At 39.2% G+C, this 16,073-nt stretch overlaps 2 protein-coding genes across 2 annotated transcripts; both read left to right on the plus strand.

Moving 5' to 3' along the window:
• The first annotated feature begins 1,121 nt into the window (after nucleotides 1-1,121).
• On the plus strand, nucleotides 1,122-5,296 carry scdb (stearoyl-CoA desaturase b). The gene is made up of 6 exons (XM_036574209.1): nucleotides 1,122-1,419; nucleotides 1,620-1,879; nucleotides 2,489-2,619; nucleotides 2,895-3,100; nucleotides 4,321-4,553; nucleotides 5,057-5,296. Exons 2-6 carry the CDS (start codon nucleotides 1,648-1,650, stop codon nucleotides 5,254-5,256), a joined length of 1,002 nt encoding a protein of 333 aa, XP_036430102.1. The 5' UTR covers nucleotides 1,122-1,419; nucleotides 1,620-1,647; the 3' UTR covers nucleotides 5,257-5,296.
• A 4,685-nt stretch (nucleotides 5,297-9,981) lies between these two features.
• Nucleotides 9,982-14,954, plus strand: wnt8b (wingless-type MMTV integration site family, member 8b). Its single transcript, XM_036573444.1, has 6 exons — nucleotides 9,982-10,052; nucleotides 10,599-10,632; nucleotides 11,339-11,477; nucleotides 12,820-12,945; nucleotides 13,078-13,220; nucleotides 14,391-14,954. The coding sequence occupies exons 1-6, from the start codon at nucleotides 9,982-9,984 to the stop codon at nucleotides 14,952-14,954; spliced, it is 1,077 nt and encodes a 358-aa protein (XP_036429337.1).
• The last annotated feature ends 1,119 nt before the right edge of the window (nucleotides 14,955-16,073 follow it).

Below are 16,073 nucleotides of genomic sequence, written 5' to 3' on the forward strand. Positions count from 1 at the left end.
AGTGTTCAGGACAGTTTAGTCAGTGACTTACTTGCTCAAACACACCTGTTTTCACTCATCTGTTAATTGCCAGGTTTGATGGGTGTGTTTAAATAGAGAAACTAACAAACTGTACTGGACACTGGCCCTCCAGAACTGGAGTGGTGCAATCATGTTTTAGAGTAAAATCTCACTATTGGGAGATTTTGGTCATTGTTATCTAGCAGATCTATGATCCAGAGCATTGTAGATGCACATTAAGTGGCTCACAAATTAAAGAAACTATTGCAGTGGTCTTATCCAGTACTCAAAACCCCCCACAAACTTGTGAGTGAGCAGAAAAGGAGAGTTTACTGAATTAGGGATAGAGGCATAAGTTCTTTCTATACACATGGTCAAAAACAGGTACAATGACTTGGATTATCCTTGAGCAAAGGTGGTCAGTTTCTAACGTATGTAATTAAGAAAAACAAATGTTCAGTCATTTGTTGATAGTTCAGGGGAGTGGGCAGAGTAGAGATGCTGCAGTAGAAAAGTGTCTGTTCAAGGTTGTGGGTACTAGATTTAAAGTTCTTAAGATGTTCAATGTCTTGTCAAAGTTTTTGCAGATTAATATGGAAATGATTGCCAATGCAATCTACCTTCATTTCTGTATTTCCATATTTTATAGCCTATTTTTATCCTTTAGAATTAAACAGGCTGTTTTTGTTACTGTGCCTTTAAATTCAACCTGAAATCAAAGTGGACCTTTATTACACTGTTCATATCCCTGGCCGTATTACACACACACACACACACACACACACACACATATATATATATATATATATATATATATATATATATATATATATATTAGATCATTTGTTTTGTTTAGTGATTGGATCCAAAGCCCTCCTACCTGAAAGGAACTCATACAGCAAGACAGAATCCATCATTCTTTATAATGATCGCAACATGCCTTTTTTATAGTAAATTGCATTAGAAATGGAACAGTGGTAAAGTACATTGACCTACATTTTCGCAGGGTTACTCTTGGACATGGACTGAGTCACTGCAGACAACGACCTCGTCTGTCTCTCTCTCTCTCTCTCTCTCTCTCTCTCTCTCTCTCACTCTCTCTCTCTCTCTATGCTGCAACTTGTGTCATTCTAGATGGGCTGCAGTGAATAGTCACCGGGCGAGAGAGAGAGAAAAAAAAACAGATTGTTTAGATTGTGGCTTTCAGCGTGAACATCAGATGAGCAGGCAACCAATGAAACTGGAAAGGCTAGGTGGCATCCATTCCCTCCCAGCCAATTGCAACCATTTAAACGACGTACCAAAAAACGGCCAGCGACTTAGGTAAGCAGGCTCACTGAAAGCCCATTGTCTTCATCTGGTCCCTCCGGACGTGCCGAGCTTGATGAATTGTTGACTGGAAATAGTCCGACACTAAAGGTAAGCGGATAAGACCGAATTTACGAAACGGCGTTTATGATATTGTGCTTTCTGCAGGGCTCGATGGTCGTCGCTCCGCTGGCCCACATTAGGATGCCGAGACCCACCCATGGAGGACAAAATGTTATACCGATGTTTATTTCCTGCTGTGTTGGTGTCGCAGTTCTATGAGAATAACGATGCTTAATGTCTCACTGTAGGCGATCGAAGAAGACCCGTTGTGAAAATATGACTGCTACCGAGAGGAATTCTGTCCAAACAAGGCAACGAAACGCCGAGGAAATGGCCGAAGCACCGCTGGTGGATGATGCTCTTGATGAATCTTACAAGGAGAAAGAGAATCCGAGTTATCCAAAGCAGATAGTGTGGAGAAACGTTATTCTGATGACGTTACTTCACATCGGAGCTGTTTATGGGCTGATCACCATCACCTCCGCATCTGCTTTAACCTTGCTGTGGTGTGAGTGTTCTCTTAGAGTTTATTCCATAAGCCAGTATACTAACATTGACCGACATAAGCATATACTCTTGTTTAGGCCAAGAGCTCATTGAGCGATCATATAATGATGGGTCATGTACTGGAGCGAGGGGGCGTTCCAGTGCTGTTCTTTCAACCAGGATGGGATGAAGGCATAGTCTATTGTTAGAGCAGAGATCCTACATTTATCACAGTTTGCTGGTTCTTTTGTCCTTTTATTCGATTTAGAATATACCTAATTTTTTCGTTTTTTTCCCCTAGTTTGTTTATGTGAGAGAGAGACTTTTTTTCTTTTTATTGGCATCATTGCACTGCATAATATTTCACCCATTGAACAATGCACAATCAGCATTCCAATAGGCCATCCATTGTGCGCTTGTCAGGCTCATAACAGTACGTCTTTCTGCACTGAGATCTCTCAGTCTAAGCAGCCTTGTCTGCAAACACATAGAGAGACATTCAGCATTTCTGCAAAACATCTCTGAGGAGGCCAAGCACACCTCCAAACAATGTAGACGTAAATAACACAGGAACAGCCGTACACTGAAGGCTAATTTAACATCTTACTTTATTGCCCCCTTCTCTTTACAGCAAGTGTGTGTTTCATGATGAGTGCTCTGGGGATAACAGCAGGGGCTCATCGACTCTGGAGCCACAGGTCCTACAAAGCTAAACTGCCGCTAAGAATCTTCCTAGCCTTTGCAAACTCCATGGCTTTTCAGGTAACCAGATCGATTTCAAGCGATTAAATCACAGAGCAAATGTTCAAGTATCAAATGGATAGACTCTGTGAACAGAAATGTGCCCCAGTGATCTACTGCAATAATAATACCATATACTATAATGCCATATACTATGTAAATATAGAGGCAACAAAGTATTGTACAAGCTTTAACCTTACTATTTTTCACAATGCATATTACTCAGTTTGTAATACACTGTATTGGTTTGCAGTTGCACCTGATTGATCATCGCTATTTCTGATATATGTGTCCAGAATGATATCTATGAGTGGGCTAGAGACCACCGCGCCCACCATAAGTTTTCTGAGACCAATGCAGACCCACACAATGCTGCAAGAGGATTCTTCTTTGCTCACATTGGTTGGTTGCTGGTTCGTAAGCACCCAGATGTGATTGAGAAAGGAAGGAAGCTGGACCTCAGTGACCTCAAGGCAGACAGCGTTGTCATGTTCCAGAGAAGGTATGAACTTTTACTGTGAAACTTGTAAATTTTTGTATTGGACTGAAAGCTGTCTTCTAGCCTGTTGTTACTCCAAATCCTTGTAATTAGTTAGTGAAAAGGAACAAATACTAGGATTAGTTTAATAATTCCTATTTAATTTGTAGATTGCTGACCTACCAAGTACATCATTTTATGATGTTTGTCATTTTTTCTGCTAGCAGAAAAGCAGACATTCATTTCAACAACAATGTTTTTTCATTTCATTATCTAACCTATGACAACATTACATTTAAAGTTCTGACGTTTCCGATAAAGCCCTGTCCCATATAATTCACTGGTGTAATGTTCCATCACTGTACAAGAATTATGGAATGTTGACACCATCCAACTCTTTCTAATGACTCAGAAATGGCTACTTGTTTTCTGTATTTATGTACTTCTTAACTCTGAGCATTTGAACGTTAAAAGTTTTGCATTCAACCCTGTGTCAATAAAAAGATGTGGTTTACACAACAATGTTTTAGTTTAACGAGAAGGTTAATGACAAGCGGCCTTGGGCCGCAGCAATCTCACAATGTCATTTGCTTTTTAGAAATACAGCCCTTAATGTGGACTAAAAGCTGCAAGAATGTTAGCATTAACACACTGTACGAAGTGATGCAGACAGGGTTATAACCTCTTTTCTTCCTGATATTTTTCTCACACCTCTGTGGCCTGTCCTGCTGAGAAAAGCCACCGGCTCTGCCAAAGCGCACATCAGGCCACAGCCAGTGAATGAGCAGAGTAGAGTCACCCGATCCATTCTCTTGGATGCAGTCCCACAACAGTCCCGAACCTCTTTGAAAAAGGGATTAACGCTTCTAAAGTCTACTGGTCAAAGGATGCCCTCAAAACATATTTCAGAGTGTTGCCAAATCAGATAGTGGAACAGTGACCAGTTTGTCAGCATTTTTAACTAGATGTAACATTTTTTGAATACGATTAACATAATTCAGATCAGCAAAATGTGTCCTAGCATGTGGTTGTTGTTGAGTTGACCCAGAAGCTACGTCAATAGATAGTCAAAAGAATGCTCAAGCACTTCATATTTCTGTATGATGGTTATCAAAATGATGACCTCTAAAATATGTTCACTGTGTAGCCCCTATGTGGGGTTCTTTATGTTCCTTTACTGCCTGACAAGAACTTAAATACCAAAAAAACATAGCCCTCATGGGCCTTCTTCACTGTTCCTTTAGGCACTATAAGATGTCTGTAGTGGTGATGTGCTTCCTCGTCCCCACCTTGGTGCCCTGGTGCTTCTGGGGGGAGAGTTTGTGGGTGGCTTACTTTATCCCGGGCCTGCTGAGATACACACTGGTCCTTAACGCCACCTGGCTGGTGAACAGTGCTGCCCACATGTGGGGTATGAGGCCCTACGACAGCAACATTAACCCCAGAGAGAACAAATTTGTTGCCTTCAGTGCTGTAGGTAGGTGCTCACTGTTTTAGTCCATTGTACCTAGTGTTTTTGTAACCTCACAATGGTAAATTCAACAAACTTGGTGTTCTGTCACTGCTTGTACTTGATGCATTTATATAGCACATGCTCACACGAAAAAGGTAAAAAGGCTATAGGTAAGTCTGTAATGAGAGCAAAGCATGGATTTCTGTGCTAAAGCACAGACCTAATGAAACATTCAGAACAGTGCTTTAATGTTATCAGTGGAAACAGTCACAACCCTTCAGATTTACTGTTAAGGGATGTTTGTTTGGTGAAAGTTGGGCTGTCTGCCTTTTTGATTTGTGATAATGGTGCATGTTTGGAACAGTTCAGATGTTCAGTTTGACATATTTCAGTTCTGATAGCAGTAAAAAACAACTTGAACAGATTACTTTATCATAACCCACTTTATCTGTAGCACCATCAAACAGCTTTGCGTTTTTCTCATATATGTGTGACTGCTGGATGACATATTGTTTATTTCATTTCAGGAGAAGGCTTCCACAACTACCACCACACATTTCCTTATGACTACGCGGCTAGCGAGTATGGCAGTCGGCTGAACATCACAAAGTCATTTATTGATCTTATGTGTTACTTTGGCCTGGCTCAGGACTGCAAGAAGGTGTCTCATGACACAGTCATGGCCAGGATACAGCGCACTGGTGATGGCAGTTACAAAAGTGGCTAAGTTATTTATGCTACTTCAGAAGCCAGAACATGTGATGAGAAAACCTAAATTTGCAGTGAGCGTGCAATGAAGGTCCTATTGATGTCTCCACTCTTACAATGAATTAAGGATTTCTATCTAGAGTTTGCAGGCTAATACCGGCTTTAGGACCACTGTTTAAGTTTTTGAAATCCATTATCAAACTGTAGTCATTTTAGCTCCGGCACAGAGTTTGATTGGGTAACATAACTAGCTCTCACTCTGCCTCCGAAGCAGGAGTTGTAACAGTATTGCTTAAACAGTTTTGTGCCGTGTTAAGGCACTCTCTCTCGGAAGACCTAATAAGTGCCCCTATCTGTTTAAATGATAACATCCAGCTTTAATTTAACAAAATCATTCCTATAAACTATGCAAGCTGCACAATTCCAGCTTATATAACATCACATGTTTGTGCTAATAATCTCTTGATATTTCTGGTTTATATTTAAATACAATAGGTCACATTTTTAGGTGATACGATTTGATGTGAAACTAAACTTTGAAAATATTTGATGCTTTAAAGCTGCATTTTAGTTCTAAGAGATAAGAGATTTTTTTTGTTCTCACTGACTTTGAACTCAGTGTAGTGGTGAAAGTTAATTCCATAGATTATGTTAATATAGACACTAGTGCAGAGACCCCCAACTAGTATAAAAATGCTGGATAAACTTTGTTTTTAAAATGTGTTCTAGGCTATGAGAACCTTATTGTGATACCTTCAACTCAAAACCTGTTTTTTCCCCCCTTGGAGAAGACATGTTGTTTATTGATGACACTGAATTTAGTATTTTGCACATTCCCTTTAATTCCTTTGGGCCTTCATCTGTAATCCCTGACGGGGCAATGAAACACATAAAAATGAGACCATTCTGCCATCCACAGTATCTTAAGAGCAGCTGGCCTTCACATTTTCTTTAGATCTGCCCACAAGTTTCACAGGGACTTTACGTCACCTTGTTTTAGTATCCTATCAGAGACGTGATATTCTAGAAGTCTGTCATGTTATGTGTAACCTGACAAGGTTCCTATGGGCTTTGGAGGCAAAACAGCCCTGCAGTATCACCTATAAAGCACCATATTTAAGAGCCAGTTAATAAAAAAGTTATTTTTCTGCATAACTATCGATCCTTTTATGACAAACCTTTAGACAAAAAGGTTCTGTTGGTCTCATTTCACCATAGAACCCCACAGATCTCTTCAGAACTTAGTCTCAAGCAAAGTTCCAGTTATGTTCCATAGAGGTGTTCTTTAGATAGCTTTTTAGATAGCTTGGTGGCTTATAATGACTTATAGTTTGGAGGCTCTATAATCCCAAAATTCATCCCCAATTTATTTATTTTTGAATTTATTAGCTTTTTTCTTTTACAGTAAAAGTGAAATTCAGGATGAAATGTGATTTCCTCATTTCAGATTTCAGATGAGCTGTGAATTCTTCTGGCTTTAGTGCCGGTAATCGTATAAACTACTTTTCCAAATGGAAGCGCACTATAAAAGACTATTTAAACCCTATTCAACAAAGAAAAGGTTTATGTCTATTATTGTAACAGTGGTGACATATCTTCTAGTTTTACTGTAAGACCTGTACCAACTCTTTGTTAGGTCAGTAGAAAATGATTATTTTATTATTCACATATCTTGCATGCTCAGTTACTTGTAGAACAAGCGTGTCCAGTCTTGTCCGCAAAGGGCCAGTGTGGTTGCATGTGTTCACTCCAACAAAGCAGGAGCGCATGTGTTGGAAGACTAAGACCAACTGATTAAACACTAAACACATGGAATCAGGTGTGCTCCTGCTTGTTTGGAATGAAAACCTGCAGCCACACCAGCCCTTTGCTGATAAGATCAGATGCCACTGTTATAGCATATAGTTCCTAAGCCTTTCTACAGGTGACCATGTAAAAACGCACTCCTGGGTGCAAGTGATTGGTAAATAATGTGTATTGTTTGCTATAGACCAAATTGTAGGTGCAGTTTGTGTTGGTACCAGGCTTTATTATTAGCTGGGCTTTACTGTTGGTATCTATCTAACTTAAGAATGACTATAATGAAGCTCCAGCTGTTCTATATTAGTCTACAGAAAATACCATGAAGCTGAAAGCAGGCTAGAAGCCTCTTTATTAATGCTACACATACAATGCTTTCCCACATTAACTACTGATCATTTTACTGAACACAAATGTATAATTGAAATTTGTTACTATTGCTCAGTATTTTACACTGATGACATGTTCTGAGAGGCTTAAAACAGGCAAATTTTCAAGGAATGTTCACTTTGTGTACCAATGAATGAAGCAGATTTTCTGTAGGAAGGAGAATTTTGCGAGTGCTGTGAGTTTATGATCATTATTAATAGTGCTGTTTTAATTGAATAAAAATTGAGGAAAGCTTTATTTTTCTTTGGACTATCAATCACGTACTGCCATGTAGCCTCGGTTTCCCCACAGAGATTGAAGTGCTGTGAAGTTGGGTCATAAATATATAGCAGCGGTTCACTGGCGCCATCTTCTGAGTGCAACCGGCTATTACACCACAAAAACAATACGACCCGCATTCTCACTAAACATCGTCACCATGTACCCTTATTATTATTATTATTATTATTATTATTATTATTATTATTATTATTTATTACTGTGTAAAGTGGTGTTATTTGTGTCAGGTTGATTAATTAAATGTGTTGTAACACATTTTAAATGTTGTAACGATTTAACTGATTTAACAATTAAACTCTAAAATAAGTTTGTTGCTGTGTAGGAGTTTAATACTGAGGTACAGGCTTAAAAAGGTAGTTCTTCAAGAGTACTTTAGTGAAGGTAGTGGTTCTATTTAGAACTATGAGTTCCATATGGTGAAATGGTTATTTAGACCGATGGAGAACGTGTTGTATATGGTACTGTATAGAACTTTTTTGAAAATGGTTCTAAATAGCACCAAAAATGTTCTGCTATTTTTATGATGCCAGGCTTGTAACAACAGCAGAACATTTTTATATAGAACCATTTCTATATAGAAAGGTTTTGTGTAGAACTATATACAACACATTCTCCATTTCACCATGCAAAGAACCATTTAATGCTTAAATGGTTCTATATGGAACTCCTGGTTCTAAATAGAACCACTGCCTTTACTAAAGAACTCTTGAAGAACCATCTTTTAAACCATTTTTTTTATAAGTGTGTGTTTTTTATGATCTTTTTTTCTGTTAATCAAGCAGCTCTTTATGACAATAATACAAACTCTAAGGAAATCAAAAACAGCCCCCTTTCTCTCCCATCCCTCCCCTCCCACTGGTCCATCCGTCTTTTTCTGTACATACATTTCTAACAATTTATTAAATGAGATTTAGTGAAAAGAATGAGATCAAAAAACGATGTTTGCCTATAGAGAGTGCATCATAACATTTGTTCCAGTCTTTTCCTCACTTCTTTCTCAAAAGTAGATATTTAACTGTACTAGTTCTAGCTGTGGTCAGTTCTAACAGAACTCTGAGATGTTGTTGAAATAGACGTAAGTGTGTATTTAATAAACAGTTAAACGAGATTAAACGTGCTGTCTCGGAAATATTTCTTTTTCCGTTCCAAGATGACGAAGAAAGACGGTCGTTGTTTTATCGTTTGTGTGTAAATTTAATTAGCTGATTAGACAAAAACACTGCAATGATTTTAGCAAATTTGATGATTCTGATACTTTTTACACTTTTTCCCCACATCAGCCTCATTAAACCCTTTCAGCGCATAATCCGAAAAGGTCTCTCGGAATCTCCCGGATAACTTTCCTTAATCCTGCTTTTCTTAGGAGAAAAAGAAGCACAGAGAAGCTGCAGTAAAGGCCAGAGCAGCTTCAGAGCTCTGCTTCTGTCCGGATTAACAGCAAATACACACATTGGCTTATTTATGTCGATCTGCCTCAGTGTCTGTTCAGTTTGCTCTCTTAATTTGTCTCTTCCGTCCAGAGAATTTGTTTGCAGACATTTTCATTTGACAGGTTAGACTATTTGGCGTGGATTAAAGCGAATCAGAGGATTAATCACCTTGCGTAGGCTATATGTGGAGTTTTAGACTCTCTAACCATTGCCATTATTGCCATTCTCCTTCAAACGGACACCCCGGCCTAAAAAGTGTCGAGTAAACGGTAGGAGCGTTTATCGGAACAGCAAATGGCCGTTTTCAGTCTACATAAAGGGTGGTCTTAAATTAAGGATGATTCAGTCTAAAACTGTGCTAATTTCCTCAACAAAAACAGAACCCAAATAACATCTGCTGTTTGATCCCCGCAATAACCGCAGTAATCCCCGAGCAGAGCCGCTCACTGGCCTGGCCTGCTGTATCCTGGTCTCTCAGGCTGCTGCTCAGACGGGTTTTGAAGGCCCAACTCGAGGAGATCAGTGATCCCATTCGGTTTCATATTCATTCCCTCCAACTGTTAACACAGCGAGCTCTTCCCAGCTAGCTGGGCCAGAGGAACCCGGGGTGCCCTTTTGATCATTTCAATCTCTCCTTGGTACAATAGTTCTGATTGGCTGAAGCAGTAAGAAGGGGAAAATCTTTAATGAAGCAGATAATCTCTTGTTGGGATGAGAGCAGCTCCATTTCAGAGCCCCCTTTGGCTCACACATGAGAGCCCAGCCTCTGAGTCCTGCATGTAACTTTACAGCTCGCTTGCAGCTTATTTCCGAGCTAAAGACGCGTCTGCCAGTCCTCTTTCAGGATGTTCATACATTTGGACGTTTATTACTACATTTTCATCCTCATGGTTCACATGAAGTCGTGCTGCAGTTGGTGAGTTATTATCTTTTATCGTGTCTTATATTTTATCATTTTTTTCAGACTTTACCTACACTAACCACACTAAAACATTTTACTTTTTATCTTTTAATATTAACGTGTTTTGGCTACATTTCGAAACCTAAATGAGATTTTAGAACAGAATTAGGCCCAGTACAGAAAGAAAGGATGAAAAAGTTCCTATGGTGTTTCCTTAATTCATTTCCAGAATTTCGCGTTTTGTATTCAACACAAAAGTAAATCAAGCCATAATTTCTAAGGCAACTTTAGTTTCATTCAAAAGGCATAATTTCATTTGAAGTCATTCTAATGTTTCAGAAACTCTCCTTTTCTTCTTTTTGCATCACTGTTTTTATCACTCATTGTCATGCACATGTGAAACAGAGTTTATGAGAACTGTCTAATTCATTCTAATGCTGTTGTATGATATATACGTCTGCCTAAAACGTTTTGAGTATAAATGCAGAAATAGTTACAATTATTTGGTGATGGGTGAGAACTAACACCCAAGCCCAGTTAATAGGCTGCTCTATCTTCCAGGTCAGTGAATAATTTCCTGATGACTGGCCCAAAGGTAAGCCAGCATTCTTTTGATCATCCCCCCAGATCTTTATCTAAAAAAAAGACAGTCTTCAAAATCTCCCAGCATTCACTATTTTAAGTAGATTGCTATTTTATGTTAAATGAATACACTGCAGACTTTTTCTCTTATACAACACTTTCATGGTGGTGGTGATTTCTTTATGCATCTATGATCTGCTGACTCTGGGGTGTAACTCACTTCTCTGAGATAGATTGGAAAGATTGGTTTTCACACACTTGAACTCATTCACATTGTTATGTTCTGAAGGGTCCAGTTGTACTGAGTGGCCAGGAAAGGGGGTTTGGTGGGTGGTCATCATTAGCACACCAGTTGCCTGTGAGAGCGTTTGTAGTGCAATCTTTCCTAGCCCACTTGAGACATATTAGCATGTATCAGTCACAGTCTCAACGAGCAACATAGTTAAAACCAAACCACAGAAGAAGTGTTGACCTTTATTTTTGGGGTCAGTTTTGTTCACGAAACAGGCTGCATCCTTTAAAATCTGAACAATAATGTGAATTTTCTGTGAAGTATATATTACCACTGCCAGTCATTAATTATCTATGTATAATGTGTGCTTAATTACACTTTAAAAACATAAATTGGGAAAAAATATATATCAAATTAGTGTTATTCATCATTGTTATTACTACAGTATTAAACTGCCAAAGAAATTAATGCTTTGATGCTTTTGCAGGCCTACCTGATCTATTCGAGCAGTGTGGCTGCAGGGGCTCAGAGTGGGATTGAGGAATGCAAGTATCAGTTCGCCTGGGACCGCTGGAACTGTCCAGAACGAGCCCTGCAGCTCTCCACCCACAGTGGACTCAGAAGTGGTGAGTGTGTATGAGTTTGGTCAAAATTCAGCACTTTAGTTAATCATGTTTCAAGTACTGCAGATCTGCTAATCTAATAATTAGAGTCCTATATTTTTTTACAACTAAGGAAGCACTTTTTCATATTCTTTATTTAAGCTCGGAAATCCTAAGGACAGGTCCACTGACTTTTCATAATTTCTGCATAATTAGATCCTTGAGATGTAAACAAAGTCATTAAGGAGTGGTTTATTGTGAAATGCTGAATTGTAGAGAACATTACAGACTCAGATTTCTTTACAGTGGTGGTGATAGGAACCAGGGGTCATGAGGTCCACAACGGAAGTATAGCTATAACATTTACTATCCAAAACCACCAGTGAACCTGTATGTGTCTTCTGAGTTTTTATAATGTTGATAATGGTAAAGTAGTGGTCAATAAAAAAAAAATATATATCTCATATATTCAGCATATTTCTAACCAGTTTATGTAATAACTTTCTGCAAGGGAGCTTTTGGAGGCATGCAATGCATGCAATTGTTACATCTGTTTCATATCACCACCACTGTGAACAAGTCTGAGTAAATATATCTACAACGGAGCATTTCACATCAAACCACTCTAAATAACTTTGTTTACATCCTTCCCATTTAATTATGCAGAAATGTTTGAAAAAATGTGAGAATTTCCTTTTAAGATGCATGATTTAACATGGTTCTTCCTTTTATTTAACCCCTTAACATGCCAGGTTTATTTTTAATACAAATTCATATTATTCAGTAACTATAGGGACTTCAGCACAAACTTGTGGAGCTATTCCTTGGTTACAGAAGTGTGTAAGAAACCTTTGTTGCTTGTTAAGGGGTTATTTTATATATAGAAGTAGTACTTGTTCAGTTTTATTCAGCAATTATGTTACCACTGCTCAAAACAAACTTTCTCAATGTTTACTATGACTGTAAACATTACTCTCTGATACGGTTTAAACCTAGTCTGTTAGAAGGTAAATAGAAAGGCCACCTAGAGGATACTATGTGGCAGTGAGAATGAGTGAAATGGATGTCCTCTCAATTTGAAGGGTGTGGGTCAAAGGTTTGCCTTAGGCTCCTTTTACTGGGCATTCCTCAAGTGCCAAAAAGGAACCTGACCCGGTCTAGTGCCGACCCCTGTCTAATTGAGAGGCTGCTGAGCTTATGCCAGCTGTGCGCTTCACTGTTTGATTTAACAAATGCGTGAACATTTAATAATTACTTTCATTTACAGCCATGCAGTCACATGCAGGTGAAATTTGATGAAGTTCATGAATCTGAGAAGTGGGAGCACAAAAATGAAAAATCATTTCAAGGTTATGTCTACTTGCAGCAAACCGAGAGACAGCTTTTGTCCATGCCATCAGCTCCGCTGGGGTCATGTACACCCTCACAAGGAACTGCAGCCTTGGTGACTTTGACAACTGTGGTTGTGATGACACCAGGAATGGTCAGCGAGGTAAATATATTGCAGATATAAAGGGGTAGATACACTATGACAGACAATAACATGAGCAGTATTGTACATACGCGATTTTGATATTGGGTATAATGTAACTTGTGCATAAACAAACCTACTGCAATGTTTCAGGTGGCCAGGGCTGGCTGTGGGGAGGCTGCAGTGACAATGTGGGCTTTGGAGAGGCCATCTCCAAGCAGTTTGTGGACGCACTAGAAACTGGCCAAGACGCACGGGCTGCCATGAACCTGCACAACAACGAAGCGGGACGCAAGGTATTACTCCCTGTTCTGAATGTCAGAGAAGGGTTCTCCAGTTCCTCTCACCGCCTTTAGCTTATGAGAGAGTGCTAGAGATAGTTTGGTAGAGTAGGGGATTTACTCCTGCACTATGAGATGAAATGTAGGCAGCTCCCTTGGCCACCAACAGAATGTAAAGTGCCCTTTCAATCATTTTTCAGTGCTTCCAACGATCACTTACCACCCAAGAGTTTCATTCATGGCCTTATAAGCAAGGTGCCACTCGTTCCCCCCACCAGTGTGTGCGCTGTACCAGATGGGCCTATTTATGGCCTGTGAATGTCCTTTATGACAAGACCTCAACTCAAGATTCTTGGGATCAGTGGTGCGAGCTTAATTAGAAGACCTAGGGGGCCACACGTTGCAAAGGTTCTGTATTCTGTTGCTCCTCAAATAAGTGTTTAGTTTTATTCTTGCAATAAGGATCTTACATTTATGTTGGTCTTTGTTGCACTTGAGAGAGCCACAGGGATCACATCCATGCAGCTGAAGTGCTCTTTGTTTTTCCTGCCAGTGCCCTGTCTGCAGGTTTTGTCAGCTCACTGTGGCACCTGGAGCATCATTGTAACTGAAAAAAAAAATGCGAAAGAATTCTTTTTTCATTTCCTCCTGAATGGATTAACCATTGGGAATGCCCATAGCAGAAAACAACTTGACAATGGCCATGCTAAATAAATACTCCCCTTTCCTGTGCTGAACAATTCAGCTCGCTGTGAAACCTTGATTCTGCCTCCTATCGAGAGCAAATGCCTCCCTGAGAAAAGAAACGCTCCTTTCAAATGACAGATGTTTGTTTCGGTTGAAGTCAAGAAATATTGTGTGGGCACAAAAGTTGAAAAGAAGAAAAAAATACACTCAGACCTGAACCTTGAACCAGCTCTTCTTTAACTCACTGAATTCCTCTTTTTGTCAAGTGGATGTTTTGAACATATAGTCTATCCAATAAAGAGTTCATTGTCTGCTGTCTTGAAAAGTGATGAATTCAAATCCAATCAAAATGTCCTCAAACAGTGAAAAGCGGCTGCTGAGGTAAGTGAATGAAGGATAGTCAAGAATTGTTCATATGGAATTAATTCTTGAATGAGATGCACTCTTTGCTGAGGCACATCAGTAATTTCTTTAATTTGAGATCTTTTCTTAAACCAGGCGGTGAAAGGAACCATGCAGAGGACGTGTAAGTGCCACGGTGTGTCCGGCAGCTGCACCACACAGACGTGCTGGCTGCAGTTGCCTGAGTTTCGGGAAGTGGGCAACTACCTGAAGGAGAAGTATCACCGTGCCATTAAGGTGGACCTTCTGCGAGGTGCGGGCAACAGTGCAGCCAGCCGTGGGGCCATTGCCGAAACCTTCAGTTCCATCTCTCGTAAAGAGCTGGTGCACCTGGAGGATTCTCCCGACTACTGCGTGGAAAACCGTACGCTGGGTCTGCCGGGCACTGAAGGCCGTGAGTGCTTGAAGAAGGGCAAGAATCTGAGCAAGTGGGAGAAGCGCAGCTGTAAGCGGCTCTGCAGTGACTGCGGACTGGCCGTGGAAGAACGCAGAGCAGAGACAGTGTCCAGTTGCAACTGCAAGTTCCACTGGTGCTGTGCTGTAAAATGTGAGCAGTGCCGCAAGACTGTCACCAAGTACTACTGTGTGAAGAGAACCAAACGGGTTAAGAATGACAGTGCAAGTCGAAGGAGAGGCCTTCGCTTAAAGAAGAAGCACTAAAGGAAGGATTCAGCATAGTAAAGAGTAATCTTTAACGTGGAAGAAAAACCCAATAAATATTATTATCGTTTGGATATCATTGGGTTTTGGTGATGCATTATCAATAAAATACTGGACTTATTCAAAAGACCTAAACTGCATATGGACAAGAAAAAACAAACTTTTTGTGATGGTATCAATATTTTAAAAAGGCTTTCTGTCTTCACAAATATTCCTCAAAGTGATATATATATATTTGTAAGGACATACTCAAACATACATGGATGCCTTTCATAATGCATTTTTAAGATAGCACTGAAAACCATATTTAACCATAAAGTAGAGCACATTAGACAATAGTGTCTTCCAAAATTTCACCTGCAGAAGTCTCTCTACTCTCTCCATTTTCTGAATTATTAGTTGCTGTTGCAGCAACTAAATGTTGTTATATTTTGAAACTGGGATAATAATCACACTGGATGTCAATTCTGTAAATTAAGTGTATATAAGATGAAGCACTTTGTATATTGTTTATTTATTGCCCATATATTATGTAGTGGTGTTTTGTTTTTTGTTAGTTCTTTTTTTCTTTTGTATTTTTTTCACCATACTTTTATAATTAAAGCTATGTAATCTGTGTCTGTTGTTTTAGTGGTATATTCTTTTGTGATTTGTAAGTATGCATGTTTTAGAAACTAGGCACATTTGAACTGCACATTATAAACATGGCAGGCTTTTTGGATTATGTCACTATAAGTGGTACTGAATTTTTCATTGTTGATGTTAATTCTAACAATGTATGTATATACAACAACACTATTAATACTCTTAATATTGTTATTAGGTTATCATATACTACAGGCTATTTACTAGAACTGCTTATTTTAAATAGCATGTTCTGAGCATAGATTTTTGCTTCTAACTTTTAAAGTGTGCAGTATATATTGTCTTATTATTTCTTAATTTAGTGTCAGATAACCCTGGGGCAGGGAAACAATAAGAAAAAAGTTTTAATTATAGTCTTCCTTCCTTCACGCCTCTCCTCAATTTCTTCTTTCAAACGCTTCTTTTTTTCTGTCTTAGTAATCCTCAAAGAACTCCCAACGCCTTGGCACTTGGATATTTCTTTACTGTTTAATA

The sequence above is a fragment of the Colossoma macropomum genome, unplaced genomic scaffold (assembly GCF_904425465.1).
Source record: "Colossoma macropomum unplaced genomic scaffold, Colossoma_macropomum, whole genome shotgun sequence".
Lineage (NCBI taxonomy): Eukaryota > Metazoa > Chordata > Actinopteri > Characiformes > Serrasalmidae > Colossoma > Colossoma macropomum.